The 18698-nt window shown below is 50.8% G+C and overlaps 1 protein-coding gene across 1 annotated transcript in view; it reads right to left on the bottom strand.

The window, feature by feature from the left end:
* The window catches only part of Galnt17 (polypeptide N-acetylgalactosaminyltransferase 17), a 160770-nt gene that overhangs the window by 64262 nt on the left and 77810 nt on the right, over window positions 1–18698 (bottom strand). The window contains exons 4-5 of the mRNA XM_048329343.1: window positions 14647–14821; window positions 9944–10141 (exon numbers count right to left, since the gene is read on the bottom strand). Coding sequence (XP_048185300.1) covers window positions 9944–10141; window positions 14647–14821 — 373 coding nt within the window. The remainder of the gene's footprint in view (window positions 1–9943; window positions 10142–14646; window positions 14822–18698) is intronic.

Genomic DNA, 18698 nt, shown 5'->3' with positions numbered 1-18698 from the left:
CAACAGCCAAGCAGAAAACAGGAGGAGGTCAGCAGGGGGCCTGGCCAGGCCCAGGCAGCCCACAGTCCTGTGGGACTTGCCCTCCACCCCCCTATGGACATACTGGGGGGGGGGGGGTCCTATTTCTGCTTTATTCTGCTCATTTCAATGATGCACATTTATGCCCAACTGAGTAAAAAGGACATTGAATTAATGTGCACATGAAAGCAAGGCACAACCCGTCCGCCATCAGCCTTCAAAGTTCTCTGCATGCAGGGCGATTACACTCTGCTTCCAAGAAATCTGTCTATTATTACTCTGCTTCCAACTTAACCACATGAGTCAGTAAATACTTAGTTTCTTAACGAGAAGAGAATATAGCATATCAACACTTATGCCAACCCTTCCTGCCTAAGCAAAATGGTCCCGCGGGTCATTTTTAACGTGTTTGTCTAACTCACACACGGCCAGATCTCCACTGCTCACTGGGAAGTATGGGTTTTTCTTCCCTGTGGCAAATTTACAGTGTCAATATTAGGCTTAGAACAATGGCCAAATTATATTCTTTTTTAAGTAGAAATCATTCTTTCCTGAAACAGTAAAATATTTTGATTAAAAGACTGAATTTTGAGATTGGCACTAGCGACGCATGCCTGTAATTTCAACTACTGAGAAGGCTGAGATCTGAGGATAGAGGTTCAAGGTAGACATATTTGAGAGAGACCGATCTCCAATTAGCCAGCAAAAAGCCAAAAGTTGAGGTGCAGCTCAAATGGTAGAGCACCAGCCTTGAGTGAAGAAGCCAAGTGAATGTACAAGGCCATGAATTCAAGCCCCAGTACAAAAAAAGTACTGGATTTTGAGCACAAAAGTGAGAAGTTTTACAAATTTTTATGTCCTCTCTTTGGCCTCGGTCCCAAATCCTTGTTATGTGATCTGCTCATCTTTCAAAATGGTGCCACCAAACACCTGCCCTTGGCCTGCTACCATCAGCAAGCAGGGTAGTAATTTAGTTTCCATTTACTTATATCTGCTGTATGTCCAGGAAGGAAATAAAAATGGAGAATCTGATTGGAGCACTTTACAAGAGTGTGGAGGTTATTGGTGAACCTGTCTGGCACTTCCACAGCTGAGTCTCAATTAGAACCAAACCACCATTTTCTGACATGTGATCTATTAACTTCTGCCAGTGTTCTATATGGCAAACCCCTTCCACCCGCCACACAGAGCCTCAGCCCTGCCCAGCCCATCATTCTGGTCAGAAGTCATCACCTTCCTGACTTACAAGTGATGGAATTTCCATCCTTGTGGTGCAAAACCAAAAATGATGCCACCTTTTGTCAAAACTTCGAACACATTCCATTTTCAAGACTTTGAGTCTGTTTTTCTCAATTGCAACCCTGATTAGCTCCCAAGAGTATTACTGCCCTGGTTTTCAACTAAATTGTAACATGTCTGACCAAAAATTCTATTTAAGAAACAGCAATCTTGGGCAGTCTTCTTTTCCCCCAGTCTGGTGGTCTGGCCCAGCCATCCCTGCCCCTTTGGTGGGCACATCTAAGCCCACTGGTGCATCTGCTGTGCCCATGTACTGCTCCATTGGCTGATACCTCATTGGGTGTCGGGGACACTCAGCTCCCTGGGCTCCTCCCTACCCACGGGAGAAGCAGGGAGCATATCCCACGGGGGGGGGAGGGGGGGTGTCGAGATGAGGTAGAAGAGCCGTGTACCGCCCACTCACTTGCAGCCCAGAAAAGACACGCAGGCGATTGGGGAGAAGTCAAGGCAATCTTCTGATTCTTTACTATGGGACTGCATTCATAAAGCCTGACTGGCGGCAAGAAAGGGAGGGATTTGGTGGCTAGCTAGGCACTGTGATAGGCTGGTTAGGCTGTCCACCAAAGGTGACATCATGGGACTTCCCTAAGGGCGTACGTACATCAGGCCCACAGGACTGCCTCTGGGTTCATCACCCACGGCCATCTTGGCGCACACGTGGTCCGAGGCGGGAGGCGGGGCTGGTTAGAGCCGCCTTTCCAGTTCCAGACCAGAGAAGGCAGGTGGGGCTAGCAGCCACGCAGCCTCAGGGCTAGAGAAGAGGCAGGCTGGCTAGGACCGCCTCTTAAAGCTGCAAGCCAGTGCCCCACAATTGGGCATGCTCCACTCCCCATGTTCCTGGACCAAACAAACATCAATCATACCTTACGGAGGCACAGGAGAGCGCTCACTTACCATGGGCCGAGTGCTGGGACCGACAGGCCAACACTAAGGTGAAAGCAAGTCCAGGACACCTGTCCTCACCCCAGGCCTTTCCAGGGGTCACATACATCCCCTCACTGAAGCTCCCAGAACTCAAGATTCATGACTTCACCAATTCACACAGCTGATGAGAGTTGGGATCATATACTGGGGGGCAAACCAACTTTGTTTTTAAATTTTGCTTTGTTTTTCCCTTTTGGTGCTTTTTGTTTTGTTTTGTTTTTTTAAGACCAGGGTTGGATGTGTGCCAAGTTGCGTTCTACTATGCCCCTGCTCCTGACCCAGCCTCTGCTGGGCTTTCCCAGTGGAACTCGTTCTCTCATTTGGAAAGTCCTCTCCTGGCACCACAGTCAGCCCTGCAGGACCCGGGTCCTCCATGCTGGCAGGGCACAGGCACACAAGCTTAGCAGGTTTGATTGTCTCAGGAAGAGGAAAATCAGGAGTTGCACTGAGCCTGGTTCTTAGCTTCCCCATAGTGATGTGTTTGCTAAGTGAATAAAGGAAACACACAAAGACCTCTACCAAAATGCAAAAACAATCACAGTGTGCACATGTGTTAAACATAATTCTAGAAGCCTAGCAGCCCAAAGGAAAAACTCAGGATGGAGTCACTCATACCACAGCCCCACAATGAGACAGATTAACAGACACAGAAGAAGCAAAAGAGGAGAAGGAAGAAGAGGAAAGGAAGGGAAGGGGAGAGTAAAAAAAAGGGCAGGGGAATCGTTCGGCTATAAAAATGCATCTAATTTTCTCTCACAGAATGGAAGGGAAATAAAACCTGGGGTTATAGACTGTTAGAAGCCTGCGACAACCCAGTGTGACAGATAAAAGCGATGAGCTGTGGAGTTCAGCACTGAAAGAAACACACAGCATTAAATGCTTTGCCATTAAGCAAGACAAAAGGAAGAACAATTCTGCGGAGATGTTGACTCTTAAGGGTAGAGAGAGAGCAAGAGGCCAGGACAGAGAGGGAGGAAGTGAACATGCCTTTAGAATACACATGCAGAAAAGGCAGAAAAATGGGAGTTCTGTGAAAAGATTCACAAATCAGATCTTGTGTGTGTGCGTGTGTGTATGTATATGAGTGTGTGAGAGAAAAAGACAGAGACAGAGAATGCCATTAGGATGGAAGAAAGCACTTTGACTACAAATGAAAGCTTTCAAGTGTTTTGCTGACAAATGAAAGAAATATCAATGCAGAAAGCCTTGAGACAAAGTAGAAAATTGGCAGAGAATAAACCTCTTACCATCCTGGAAATATTGCCAAAAGCTGCTGTCTACAAAGATACCACTAAACCCAGGTCACATCAAAGGTGAATTCTGAAGCTGGGGGCCGGTGGCTCAGGCCTGTAATCCCAGCTACTCAGGAGGCTGAGACCTAAGGATCACAGTTCAAAGCCAGACTGGGAAGGAAAGTCAGTGATACTCTTATCTGCAACTAGCATCACACACACACACACACACACACACACACACACACACACACACACGCGCGCGCGCGCAAGAAATAACAAAATGCTACATGATCTAAAGTAGTCCAGAACATTAAAAAAAAAAAAAAAAGGAGAAAAGCCAGGGATTTTCTCTGCGCTTCCATAATGCCATTACAAAAGCAGCTGAGCCTTGTAAACCCAGAGGCCCAGGGGAAATGGCAACCATAGCACCCTTCCCTCTTGTTCCTGTGAGGGGCAATGGGCAGATCCATGAGAACGGCCTGAAGGGTGGATGAGCTGGAGGGGGAACAGCCAGGGAATGGGACGGGGAGGTGACATAGAATTTTTTGGCCCTTCTCAATCTGTATCTTTTAGGATAAAAATGATAATGGTGCTCAGAGTGTTATCTTGAGTTCTGGGTCATTCTAACAAATCCCCAAACCTGAAGGGAGTTTGTGGGAACTCCTGAGTCTGTAGCTGCGCCGGGCAGGAGTGTAGGGTCTCTGGAGACCCGGGCCTTGTGGCCCGAGTCTATGGCAAACTCCCAGGAGGGAGACAGGGGCTGGACCTGGTGGTTGGTGCCAGACAGAAAGGAATGGCAGGAGGCCAGGGAAGTGTCCGGGACTAGAGAGCTGGCATTGCCGAGGTGCAGGGGCAAGCAAAGGAAGCAGGGCCGACGCACTAGAGCCCATGTTAGAAAATGAAGAAATAATGCTCATGAAACAGAACTAAGCCCCAGAGGCAGATGTGTATCCGTAGACACACATAGGTATGAAAAGGCCTATTTGAAGACCAGCAGAGGGGCGGGAAGGGCCATGGCCCCCACAAACATGCATTTGACTTTTAGATGAGTACCCACAGAATGTTTATGACAGGCTTAAGGACGTAAGGTATGTCAGATGCTCATAAAATATTAACGGTGGTTGTCACCGGGTGGCGTGATGACTCCTCAGCTATATTTTTAATTTTTACAATGAATACTACATCTGCAGACAATACAGTATCCATTCTCCACAACAAACAACTGATTAAAAGGGATTTTTTTTTTAACAATAAAGTCTCTGGTTTCCTTGTCTCCACTCTGGTTCGTCTCTGCTGGGCTGGAAGACATCTGGATTAGAGTGAGGGCAGAAGAATTATTCCTATTTCTTCCCCTTCTGAATGCCCGGAGACAAATTATAGAGCTCTAATTTCATGGCTGTCAGCTTCTGATCCTCCCTCCTCATATTCTTTAGGATCCAAAGTCACTGCAATTTCAAGTTTCTTCAAGCAAACATTCAAGTTTGCCAGAGATGACTGCAAGATTGAGGGAGGCTCCCCCCCCCCCCCCCCCGTGAATAATAGCTCTTAAAATAACACTGTGGAGGGTGGGTGCAGTGGCACACACCTTTAATCCCAGCTCCTCAGGAGGAAAGGCTCATGGTCTAGGATTGGCCCCACCAATCATCTTGAGATCCTCTTGGAAAACAAATGGAAACCCAAAGGGCTGGTGGCATGACTCAAGTGATAGAGTTTGCCTGGCAAGTGCAAATCCGCAGTTCAAACCCCACAGGGACTGCCAAAGCAGGAAAGAAGGGGTCGCTTCCTGGGCTGAGAGAGGCAGTGCCCCTGTGCACAACCTATGGTCAATCCTACCACTGTCCTCTACTGCTGAATGGGAGAACCAGGGCAGCGGCTCCAGCCTGCAGATGCCCTCCACCCCCCACGATCCTATCCCACCAGCCAGGCCACCTCAGTGTCTACCATGCTTGGGAAGGATGACCCCATCAATGGAGTCAGATGCCTCCTGAGTGAGTCACCCCTCAACGCCCCTGCTAGGGCTGAGCATCCAATGCAGGGCGCTCTGCATGGGTACACAGAAACTGCCAGTGGTGGACACAAGGATAGGGCCAGGCCAAGAATGCTTCTGGGGAGGAGGCCCAGGTCCCCTGGCATGTGGAGACAGAGGCAGGCAGCTCTCAGACCCTGGGCAACCCCTCCACCCAGGGGCTCTAGCAGGCTTTAACATTCCTGCACCTTGTAATTTATGATCAAATTATATGTTGGATTAAGGGTGGCTAATTGTTAATCATCAGCTTGAACCAGTTATTAATGAGCAATGTCACTAATTACAAGGTTACAGCAGGCCCGGCAGGCCTTTGCTGTCACCTGAGTTGACTCAAGACCACCCATGAAAAGTCACGTGCTGTGTGTGCAATGGCACGGTCCACCACACCCTGCACCCTATCTTCCACCGGAAGAGTCAGGTACTGCAGTGCCTGGCCATGAGCTGCCGGCCTCCTGGGGGTGCTGAGCTAGGCAGGCATTGGCAGCTGACACCAGCAGGCAGAAGGCCATACATGGCTTCTCTTGCATGGTGCATGGTGTGATGAAGGAATACAAAAATTTTAAGTTTTTGTCAAGCACAACAAATCTGTGGTAATTTTTCTTTCTTATTTGTGAAGAAACTCCAGTGGAAGTTGGGTTGAATTTGTATTCCTGGGTGCTCAAGTTGTTATCCATCATTTCCTTCTGTTCTTGCTCCACATATTTACTTCCCCTCCTTTGCACAGCAACTCTAGCCCTTTGCTATGTCCTGCTTCTTCCTCTTCCTCCCCCTCTCCCCTCCCCTCTCCCTCCTCCTCCTCCTCTTTCTTTCTTCTTCTGCCAGTCCTGGGGCTTGGACTCAGGGCCTGAGCACTGTCCCTGGCTTCTTTTTGCTCAAGGCTAGCACTCTGCCACTTGAGCCATGGAGCCACTTCTGGCCATTTTCTACATATGTAGTGCTGGGGAATCAAACCCAGGGCTTCATGTATATGAGGCGAGCACTCTTGCCACTAGGCCATATTCCCAGCCCCTCTTTTTTTTTTTTTTTTGTTAACGTTTTTGTGCTAGTAACTGGGGCTTGTGTGCTGCCCCTTAGCTTTTCTACTCAAGGCTAGTACTCTACCACTTGAGCCACATCTCCATTTCCAGCTTTTTGCTGATTAACTGGAAATAAGTCTCATGGACTTTTCTGCCTGGGCTGGCTTCCAACCACAATCCTCAGATCACAGCCTCCTGACTAGCTAGGATGGCAGGTGTGAACCACTGGCACAGGCTTGCCTCAATCCTTAAATGATTTCCTTCCTCAGTCACAAAGAAATTGAGTCACAAAGCAAGAGCCACCTTTCTGTTCTTCAACCCTAAGCCACCGCATGAGACTGGGCAGCACAAGGAGATGCGATTTAAAAAATAAACAAGAAACCCAAGGGGATGTGCCAGGCAGTGGCTGACAGGACCGGGAGGACTGGGGGTGGACAGCGATGGGAGGGAGTCTGCATCCATGCCTGCCCCAGCAAGCAGCATGGGGTCCCTGACTGTGCAAACCCCGCATGAGGAAGGGACAGGCGGGGCCTTCCCCACACCTCAGAAAAGGAACCCACAGCGGAAGGGCTGCAGATTTTAATTTGAACCAAGTTCAAGTGTATTACTGCACAGACTGGCTAATGGAATGGAAATGGATCCTGCTGGGGGCTTGGATGACTCTGGGTCTCTATTTCACGCAGGAAGGATGAGAAACATCCCAGGGACTGCCTGTGTTTGTGTCTGGGAATAAGAGAGACTCGCTTCACCAAACAAGTTAAACACAGCAGAGGGAAACAAAGCACACAGTTGTGGGAGGAAGGCGTGGTGGTTCCTGCCTGTAATCCAAGCTCTCAGGAATCTGACACTGGAGGATCCAGGTTCTAGGTCAGGGTCCTGTGTTCTTCAACACCCCAGCCTTATAGGTGACTCCTGTCCTCCCCCCTGGCATCTGTCTCCTCTGCTGGAAACTCTGCAACAAAGGAGAGCAACAGGAAATGACTCTACAGGCAGAGGGGAAAATGCATGTAGGAAGAAACAGGCAGAACTAACCCAGAAAGAACCTACATTATTCCCTCAGGACAAAATGTCCTGTATCACACCGGCTACCTGAAAAGTCAGTCTCTGAAGACAATAAAGAAGAAATGTCTAAGTATTAAAACATTAGCAACACAAGGAAGAGGAAAAAGAGGAGGAAAAGGAAGAAGAGGAAGGAGGAGGAAAAGAAGGAGGAAGGGAAGGACAAAGAGGAAGAAGAGGAGAGGAGGAAGAGGAGGAAAAGGAGGAAGTGAGGCCATCCTGTTCTAAGAGTAAGTGCATTCTACCTGCTTAACATCAGAAAGATAGGAACCCGGTCCTCTTTCTAGGATTCAGCACCCACCACCTCTTCACAAATTAAGTGTTTCAGGACTTAAGATACATCTCAAAGGAGATTGCTGGGATCTGATTCTATTTCATACATCATTAATGACTCATGGTCACGACTTCTTGTGAATCTCTTAAAAGCGCATTTTAATCATCCACTAACGTTCCTGGCACTGGTGCAGCACGGGCAATGGCGCTCTGTGTGTCCCCCGGGACAAAGACACCTGGATGTGGGCTCTGCCCGGCCCGGGGCTGGACCAGAACCCAACCTTGCTCCATTATCTGTCATCATCACTGGAGGCCTGGTCTCTCCACCTGGCAGAGGACAATGGGCCAAAATATGAGCGCTCATGTCTTTAATGTTGTTATTCCCATTGCTTCCCCTTCAGATCTGGAGGTCAGTGGGTCTGTGAGTGCCAGACCTGGAAGATGAAGTCTCTCAGGTCACTGCAGTGATGGTCTCTCATATTCCTCACCACCAGCAAGAGGCCGGCTCGACAGTGTCACACCATCCAACGAACCAGCAAACAGTGGGGTAGGAGCTCCAGCTGAGACAGGACCACAGATCCCGGAGCTGCCAACCACACCTGGCTCTACCCCAGGAGGTGTCTCAGATGTCAGAAGGAGCCGGGCAACAAGAAACATCTCAACCTTATACTCTGGTTCAGCACCCTTTCTTAACCTCAGAAAGAACTTGATGGTGGCACCTTCAGCTTCTCAGTCCTAGCCTGTAATTCCTCTCTGCATTTTGATTCAGCACTGGCAAGCATGCCCTGAAACCAGGAAGCTGCCTCCGCTGGTGCCACCTCTCCTGGCTGAGATTTAAAGAGTCATTCTGGCTTCCAGGTGTAATCACGTTGCTGTAGCCAGGCACAGGTATCTCACGCCCGTCATCCTGGCTACCCAGGAAGCTGAGATCTGAGGATCGCCGTTCAAGGTCAGCCCAGGCAGGAAAGTCTGTGAGGCTCTCATCTCCAATGGACCAGCAAAAAGCTAGAAGTGGAGCTGTGTGGCTCAAGTGGTAGAGTCCCGGCCTTGAGGGAAAAAGCTAACCAAGAGTGTGAAGCTCCCAGTTCAAGCCCAGTACCAGCAGAGAAAAACCTAATAACGCTGCTGTGCCCTGACCTCCACATCAGCACTTGAGCTCTGAGGCCTAGGAGGTTTCATCTCGCAGATAAGACATCTGGTCATGCTAAGGACCTGGGCCAGGGAGATTGCCCTGCACTATTTATATGAACCCCAAACATGATCCTAAGGGTCTTTACAGGAGGGAGAAAGGAAAGCCGAGGCAGCGGGCACTGCGGAACACACCTGTAATGAATTCCAGCATGGAGGCTGAGACAGGAAGATCTCCAACCCCTGGTCATTCCAGGCTACACTGTAGGATGCAACATGGAGGAGAGAGGAAGCAGGGAAGAGGCTCAGGTAGCCAACGGCAGATGTAGGACATGGAGAGGACCAAGGGTGGCCAGGACACAGCATACACGTTCGTCATCACCCTCTGTGGCCACAGGAATCGGCTCTGGCTACAGCCTTGACCTCCTGCATTCCACCACAGGTCAGGGGTAGGGGGGAGATTCCCCAGGGCCCTCCCTCTGCAAAGGACACCACACAATCACTGCTCTGCCATTCCATACCAGGCCACACAACCAGCAGCACTACCAGAAGGACCGACAGGGAAGCCAGGTGGAAGCTCCTGGGCCAGGCCTGGGAGAGGCTTCGACCTGCCCCACAGCCGCCGCCCCTGTGCCTAAGCCAAGACAGAGCCCAGCATTCAGGCCACACAGTGAGCCACAGCACCCATAACCAAGAAAACACAAATGCCAGGCTGTGTACCCAGGGGAAAACCATGGCCCCAAGAGCGAGACCCAGGAACAAAGCCTCCAATGCCCAATCCCGATCTCCCAGTGTGGCTGCACTTGCAAACCTTAGCTGAAGGAGTAAAAAGCAACATCTTCCCTGGAGAAGGCCGTGACCCCAAGATACCGACACTCTGGGGAGCTCTCTGCTCCCCAGCCCCCTCCCTGTCCCACTGCCCTGGGATGGGGCTGTCCGGCAAGCATGCAGCATGGGGCACCGACCTGATGGGGAGGGAGGGGTCTCCAGCGTCCCACCAGTCTTTTGGGGGGCTGATGTACATGCACCACAGCTCCCAGCTGTAGCCGTGGGCCGAGTTCTCGTAGCGCTGGACCTCGAACGTGTCCTGCTTGATGTTGTCGATGGAGGGCAGAATCACACGCTTCTGGTTCTCCTGGATGCGGGATAGGACTGGCTCCGCCCTGCAATACAGGAGAGGAATTCAATCTCCCCTGAGATCCCACCATGAGGATGCTGGAGACGAGGAGGAGCCACTAAGAGAAAAGGCCGGGTGCTGGGTGCCTGGAACTACATGGAAACTGAGGCCCCCAAACCAGAGGCCCTACCTGAGGCAGAGCCTGCAGCCCCGCTGGGGACACGGGGCCCCACACGGGCAAAGCAGGGCTCATGCTTTTGTCCACATTGGAAATCCTTGCAATGAAATATCTGCTTTGGCATGAGAAGGCTGGAGAAGAGAATCCACAACATCAAACTCTCAAAGTTGCAGGCCTCTCTTTTATAGCCAGAGTCCTGGCTCTGGGTGCCCACTGCAGCTTCCCCCGGAGGGCAACATGTGCCCCCTTGTGATAGTTTCTCTCTTGGCACCAGAGTCTTTTCCCAAATAGGTCACTGTTGGCCTCATGTCGCGGTTCCGACAAGCATCATCCTAGCTTTCCTGTGTGCAACTATTTCAGTTGCTTTAATAGATAGTTTAATTGATTTTGTAAAAGGGATCTAATTGAATTGGTTCACAATGGACAACCTGGGACTAATGAAATGCAAAGCCAGGCACAATCCTGCCTCCCAGGCCCACCGGCGCCTGGAGTGGGGCTGCAGCCAGCAGCAAGCAAGAAGGGCTCCGTTCCAGGTTCAAGGTGCAGCTGGCTGGCTTAGGAGAAGGCAGATGGCCAGACACCTTTGCTAGTGTGCATCTGAGACAGATGAAGGAAGGGATCACCTCCAGCAGTCTAGAAGGAAAGGAAAGCTCTAGTCCTAAGCCTAGCACTAATCCTCAGCTCAGATCACAGACAGCACAGGCTCTCGAAGAGAAGCAGGGGGGAAAAAGCCCACTTCTCTGAGCTACTGAGAAGGATGATAAAAGGAAACATGAGCTCTACTTCTTTTATAGTTTGTTTGTTTGGTTTTTTTTCCAGAGCTGAGGACCAAACTCGGGGCCTTGTGCTCGCCAGGCAGTTGCCCTTCCCCTGAGCCAGATCCCCAGCCCCAGTCTACTTCTGATTTCTCCTGCTTTGCAGGTCCTGAAGTACCCACTGGCTCATCTCATCTTTCTATGGGGGGGGGTGTGTGCACGCACGCGCGCGCATGTACATGCACCCATGGATCTGTACGCATGTAGTAATACTGGGGCTTGAACTCAGGCCCTGGGCGCTGTCCCTGAGCTTTTTCACTCAAGGCTGGCTCTCTACCACTTGACCCACAGCTCTCATGAACTGTCCTATCCAGGCTGGCTTTGAACAACAATCCTGAGACAGCTTCCTGAGTAGCTAGAATCACCAGCACTTGGCTCATCCTTTGACTGAAAATGAACAAGGGTAGTTACTGCCTTTCATGCTTTTAGAGACAGCATGGAGGCTGAAGCCAAACCAGGGTTCATGTTCCACAGCTCCCAGACAGGACTCAGGCCTGGCTCCTCCGGGTCTCTGTTCCCTAAGGATTCAAGCTGAGCCCCACTGGGTCCCTGTGCCCTTTGGAGTCAGGCCTGGCCCTTCCAGGTCTCCACCCCCACAGCTATCCTGTGGGAACATCTCTGTCACCATTGAGGAGACTGAGATCACATGCCACTGATGCCAGCCTCTCCCCTTGCCTCTTCCGGTAAGAAGTGACTCCCGCCACTGACCCCAGCATCTCCCCTCTCTTTCAGCAACTCTTGAATCAACCACCTCCTCCACCCTGCTCAAGTCATGCTGCCTCTGCTGGGTCCTGCATTGCTGTAGAATCCGCCCTCACTAAGTGCTGGCACCAGGCTGCGCAGTTTACATGGCCTAATGGAACCCACAGCAATCCTGGGAGAGAGGGCAATGTTCAGCATCTTAGAAATCAGGAAACTGAGACACAGTGAGGTTGATGAGCTGGCCCCAAGCCACACAGCCAGCAGGCGGCAAAACTAGGAGTCTAACCTAAATGGTCTGGTTTCTACCTCCTCCTTGAATGGACCATGTGTCCCCTAGGCTGCTCTGGGGTGGATGCATGGGATGCAGCCCAGCAAGAGTTACAGTTGGGAAGGGGACACGGGCCCCTCATGGGGATGCAAAGAACGAGTCTTCATGGCTGTAGAGACGTGGATTTGACAAGATAGCCAGTCAAGACTACAGACTCAGGGAAACAGGGATAAGATGTCAAATTATGCCAGATGTTGAATAACAGCTTTGCTCAGGACTGTCTTAATTACTAATGGAAGCTCTGAAGAAGCAATCCAGAGAATCAAGATCTAGTGAGGTTCCCAAATCCCCATCCCAGAACAGAGTCCAGACCCTGAGTTCAAGCCCCAAAAACCAAAAAAAAAAACAAAAAAAAACACAAAAAACAGGCTCTTAGCTCAACCACTCTCGTCTGGAGTCATGTGATAGCTACTGATTGGAGGACTTGAATCACATGCTGGCTTATGACTGGAGGACTGGAATCACATGCTGGCTTGTGATTGGAAGACTGGATTCTCCTGATGGCTAGTGAATGAGAGGACTGGACTCATATGCTGGCTTGTGATTGGAGGACTGGAATTATGTGCTGGCTTGTGATTGGAGGAATGGACTCTGTGAGAGCTGTGCTTGGAGGGCTGGAGAAGAGAATCCACAACATCAAACTCTCAAAGTTGCGGGCCTCTCTTTTACAGCCAGAGTCCTGGCTCTGGGTGCCCACTGCAGCTTCCCCCAGATGGCAACATTTGCTCCCTCGTGATTGTTTCTCTCTTGGCACCAGAATCTTTTCCCTGAGGACTCCTCACCCTGAGCTTCACACACCAGCTTTGGGAACACAGTGCTGGTGGAGCCTGAGGTTTTGCATTCCTGCCAAGTTCCTGATTGGTGCCTGTGCTGTGGACTAGGATGCCTCAGTTGAGAACTACTACAATAGATAACTCTGAACTCAGAGGAGAAACTGAGACTGAAGACACCGCCAAAAATCATCAGAGTTAAAAGACTGCAAAGCCAGACAGGAAATCTGTTATCTAAGATGGCAGCAGATTCCGGGGGTTCCTGGGAGGAGCCAGGGTTTACAGTGACCCCCCTGGATGTGTGTGCTGGCATGGATGTAGTCCTCAGAGGACTCTAAACAGGCAGACTGGTGCCTGGTGCCAAGATATTCAGATCTGGGTCTGTGCACAATTTCAAGATGCTTCCACTGAGTAACAAATATTATTTGTTAAATGGACAACTCTACTTCTTTTCTAAAAAGGTTTGATGTCAGTGAAGCCACAGGTAAGTAAAGGTTGCCAAAGACCAGGGGAGAGAATGGGCAGGCAGGGGGCAGAGGGGAGGGTTGGCTGGGTGGAGTGTTAAATTCTGTGCTCTCTAGTACAGGAGCCTGACTCTGGCTAGTGATAATGCCCTGTATATTTCAAAATAGACAGAAGCGATGATTTTGAATGCTCCCAATGCAAAGAAGTAATCAGGGTTTCAGGTGACAGATGCACTATTTGCATAGGAGTGTGAAAATCCCACACACGTCCTACAAATCCATATAGCCACTATGTGTCAATTAAAAGAAAAGATTCCTCTCGTTCATTAATCAGCCCGGGCCATTGGGTGTTGGTTTATACTTGGTTAATGGCCAATAATCATTTGACTGTGTTTTTAAACTGTAAAGTCCTTTTTCCAATTTTAGCATGAATCTTCTACTTCTTGTGCACAAAACAATTTCTCTCTATTGTTCTTCCCACCTGGGAGAGCATTAGGACCACATCTGCCCAGAATAAATTTCTTCTTCCTCCAAATGATATTAAAGACAATCCCATAAATCCCGGGCAACTGCCTGAATAGGCAGAATTCTAAGCAGATCTTTTTTCTCATAATAACCAGGAGCTTTCTTCCCCAGAAATGGGAATAGGCAAAGAGGGAAAGGAGTAAAAATATGACCATATTATTCCCCTTCAGAAGGACACCGAGCTTTACTTATGCGTTTGGCTCTTTGGTTTTTTGAGACACGCTCTTGCTCTGTATCATGTAGTCCAGGCTGGGCTTGAACTCAAGACCTTCTGCCTCAGCCTTCCAGGTGCTGGGATTATAGGTGTATACCACCATGCCCAGCTTATCTTGAGTTTGTCTAATTCATTAGTTCACCAGGCATGGTGGCACACACCCATAATCCCAGCTATTCAGAGGCACAGTTAAGAGAACCTTGGTTTGAGGCTGGTCAGAGCAAACACCCTATTTGAAAAATAAACTAAAGTAGAACAGGCTGGTGGTGTGTTTCATTTGGAAGAGCTCCTTCCTGAACAAGCCAAGGCCCCGTGCCCAAACCCCAGCACCACTAAACAAAACAAAACCCCATCACATACCTGGGGGGACAATGCTGGTGATGGTGGCAGGGATGGTGGCCTAGCATGGACAGCAGTCTGTCCACCCCAGTGGACAGTCTTAGCTTTGTCAACCAGCCTTCCCCATTCCTCCAAAAACTCCCCAAAGCATGCCACCTCCTGCCTCCACTTCCCATCCACCACCCGGCGGACCCCTGGGGCCGACGCAAGACCTACCAGCCAGCGGTGAACTCCACATGCGCGTCAAAGAAGCCAGTGACCTGGCCCGTGGCTGCCTTCCAGCCCTCGATACGTGCTCGAATCAGCCCCTCTCGCTTCTGATTCCGTACCACCTTCACCAGCCCAGGGTAGCGTTTGTGGACGTACTCCTCCAGCGGTGCCTTCAGCTCCTCTGCAAGTGACACAACACGGCTGATCCATGAATGGGGCCTCTCAGCATGGCACCCAGCCAGAGCTGCACCATACAGCTCTGGGAAGCCCCGTGCTGGCACAGAGCTTGCTAGCCAGTGCTTGTCACGGCCAGGCTGGCAGTCAGAACTCATCCCCTCCCCATCTTGTGCCACTGCCCTGCACCTCCTTCCCCTCTCTTCCCCTCCCCTGTGCCTCCCTCCAGGAGGGCTGTGCTGGGACAGGCTACTGTCTCTGTCTCTATGTCTTGACACCTACGCCGGCACAAGAACACAGCCCGGGCTTTCCTATCCCAGCCAGACAGTGGGCAGTGAGGCTCCTCCCACCTTCCCTACTCATTTTCCTGTCCTCTTTATTGGCCTATGAACAGGCCCTTCCATCTTCACAGAGAATGCATTCTGAAGAAAGCGTCCTGGGTGGCCACATTCCAGGCACAGTGCTAGCAGGGCCCGTGCCAGCCTCATAATGTCAGAGGGTCTCTACCTGAGAGTAGCAATGCCTACCACCTTGCCAGCACAAGCCATGTTATCAAGGACTGGCCATCACCCTTCAGCAGCAAGCAGGCAATGAGTGACCTCAGCCAGTCTGAGAGCTTACTACACTCACTCCAACAGCCAGTGGGGCTAATTCCATTTTGCAAATTGAGACGCAATCCTAAGGAGGCTCTCCTGTTCCAGGGACCCGTACCTACTATGGGAAAAGCTGAAACACAACGCAACCAAAGTGTCACTGAGCGCAGGTTGGTGCCCTGGCGAGTGTGAGCATCAGCAGATGCAGGAGGATGAGAAAGTAAAAAATAATGAGGAGCAAGAGAAGGATTCCGTGTTGTTTCTGTTTCTTTCTCACCAATAAACTCAAGGAAGGAAACAAAAGCTCATTTTGTGAAGAGAAACGTTTGGCTTCCAGGATGAGTTGTGAAATTCAGTATGAAGTTGGTCTGGCATCCTTTTGGAACACTCATGTTTGTCAAGGTTTTGGTAGAAAGTTCTGGGTTGAATCAGGAGGGCATGGAGCATTGCCCAGATCAGAAGGACCTGGCGAGAGAGCCCTGCCTGCTCCTGACTGAGAAAGGGGACACTGCCATCCAGGCTGAGCAGAAAGGGATGGGTGGTACAGGCCTCCGCACACAGGTGAAATGACAGAATTTTCCCTGGAGCCCAGGCACTGGGACATGACACAGAATGAATGCTGGGCCCTGGGCCCCGTGTCTCCAGGCCCTGCTCAGGAGCAAGCTCCTCCTGGGGACTCTTGCTGCCCTCTTCCAAATCAGTGCAAGGAGCCACGGTGCCTGGAGACAGTGGTAGGGCCACTCCTGGTGCCCGAGGGTCAGTGGTCTGGGAGTGGCTCTTCCTGCTGCCTGCCTGCCCACCCAGGACTGTGGTCTGGGAGGGGCCATGCTCCCAAGGGCTGGGCCAAGTCCCAGATCTCAATGGCAGGCAACGCCTCCCTTCGCCCTCACCTCATTGCTGGGTCTGGAGGATGAGCACACCCGAGCCTTCCTACCTCCATCGTCCTCAGAAGATAAAGACCATGGAGAATCTGCCAAGCACTTCCCAAACTTCAACTGGCAGGTCTGCAAACTTCCATTTCCTGTCACTCTTAGGTGAACTATGGCTGGCCTTGAACTTGTGATCCCTTCACCCCTGCCTCCAAAATCTTAGGATTATAGGTGTGCACTACTAAGCCTGAGTTAAGAACCTGGCATTCCTGCAGGACAGGTGCCCTGGTGAGCGCATGTTGGTGACTTTGGTTTGGAATTCCGTGCTGTACACATCTGTGATGCATTAGCCTGTGTGTGCAGCATGCATTCCCAGTTCCAAAGTCCCAGCTCCACCGCACCATGGCTTTACTCCTGCCTGGGGCCCTTTTGGCTAAAAGAATGAAGAGCTTAGAGATGACCTCAGCCTGAAGGGGAGTGGGGATGTTCCTGAGTGCCGGCCTAGCCCACAACCCCCCCCCACCACCCGCAGCCCTGACAATCAGGTCATTCCTATAGCCAGGAGCCCCGACCCACTGCTATCCTGGCGTCTGTCTGCCCTCAGCCTCCACCCCAACAGGAATTCCCTCCCTTGTGTAAAGGAACAGGAGCAAGGTCCATGTATGGGGTTCATCCAGTAAGTTATCAATTAAGTACAACAGGAAATCGACAAGAATAACATTGACAGGTAATAAAGTCGATGATTCTAACAACGTGTTGCAATCAATGCCTGGGGTGTAGTGAGTACAGCATGGGCTCTGTGGACAACTGATCGGCTCACTGAGACAGAGAACACAGCACCACAGGAGGGCGTGCCACACAGAAACTCTGGACAAAAAGCGCCAGTGCCTCCTAGGAGGGGGCCACCTGGACAGCGTGAGAACTTACTGCAAAAGGGAGAATTCAGCATGAGCTGCACCCTGGAGCCACGGGGTCTGTGGCACCTGGGGACCAGATTTGGTACACAAGGCACATTCCAATGAAAAGACACAACCCATGCCTGTCCACAAGCCAGGACTCCTTGAGAGAGCCACAAGAACGGGGGGACATAAGGCCAGGGTTAGGCCCCACATGCTCTAACTGAACCTGCCGCAGGGGGCCCCCCACTCCCCATGTGAACCCGCCTCAGGGGGCCACTCCACTCCCCATGTGAAGCCTGCTTGCTCAGAAGCACTGGCCCACTGGTTCTTGTATTCTTGTGGTAAAGTCCATGTCACTAAAGTCTACCTCTTGAATCACTTTACAATCAGTGTCCTCAAGTGCGTTTGCCACAACCAGGCAATCACCATGCCACACCTTTCCGGTTCTGACTGACTGTGAAAACACCAGAGAGCCATCAGCCACGAGACCACAACCTCCCACACACCAGGGAGCCTCAGACATGGGACCACAACCTCCCACACACCAGGGAGCTGCCAGCCACAGGACCACAACCTCCCACACACCAGAGAGCCACCAGCCATGGGACCACAACCTCCTATACACCAGGGAGCTAGCTGCCAGCCATAGGACAACAACCTCCTGATCATCATGAAATCCTAATGGGGTTGTTGAATGCTGTAATAAACACAACTTACGGAGAGAAAAGGTTAGTTTTGGCCCATAGATCTGGAGGGCTCAGTCCTGCTGGCTCCATGACTTTGGATCCAGGGTGAGATAGGGTATCATGGCGCTGAAGCATGGCAGTGCCTGAATGTTCACTCCACAGCCGGGAAACAAAAGAGAGGGCAAGAGACGGGCTGGATCCCATCCTTCCCCCCAGGGCAGACCCCCCAGCACACAGGAAGGCACAGTGGGGGAATCACAGCCCAAGGTGGCCTGGCACAAAGGAAGACCCACCTGAAAAATAACTAGTGCAAGCCAGGTGCTGGAGCTCACACCTGGAATCCCAGCTACTCAGGAGGCTGAGATATGAGGATGGCAGTTTAACCACCAAAAAAAAAAATGGCTGGAAGTGGAGCTGTGGCTCAAGTGATAGAAAGCTAGCCTTGAGCAAATAAATAAATAAAGCCCAAGGATAGCACCTAGGCCATGAGTTCAAGTCCCAGGACCAACAACAAAAACAAAACAAAACCTCAAGGGAAAAGGGTCTGGCCAGTGGCTTCAGAGGTAGAACACCTGCTTAGCAAGCAGTAAATCCTGAGTTCAAATTCCCCCATGGCCAAAACCAAACAAAGATCTCCTGAGCTACAAGCCGAGCAACTGTCTGTGGATCTGATGATCCCCAACACGAGGATGGGAACAAAACAACACGGCCCAGAGGAACTAGCAGGAGCATTATGTGATCAGAAAAACAAATGAACGATATGAGCATGGGGGGGCGGGGGGGGGGGAGGTAAGAAAACATATTGCTCCCATTAAAAAGAGCAACATGACATAAGAC

This window comes from Perognathus longimembris, chromosome 1 (assembly GCF_023159225.1).
Source record: "Perognathus longimembris pacificus isolate PPM17 chromosome 1, ASM2315922v1, whole genome shotgun sequence".
Classification (NCBI taxonomy): Eukaryota; Metazoa; Chordata; class Mammalia; order Rodentia; family Heteromyidae; genus Perognathus; species Perognathus longimembris.
This window is presented reverse-complemented; position numbering and strand designations above follow the sequence as displayed.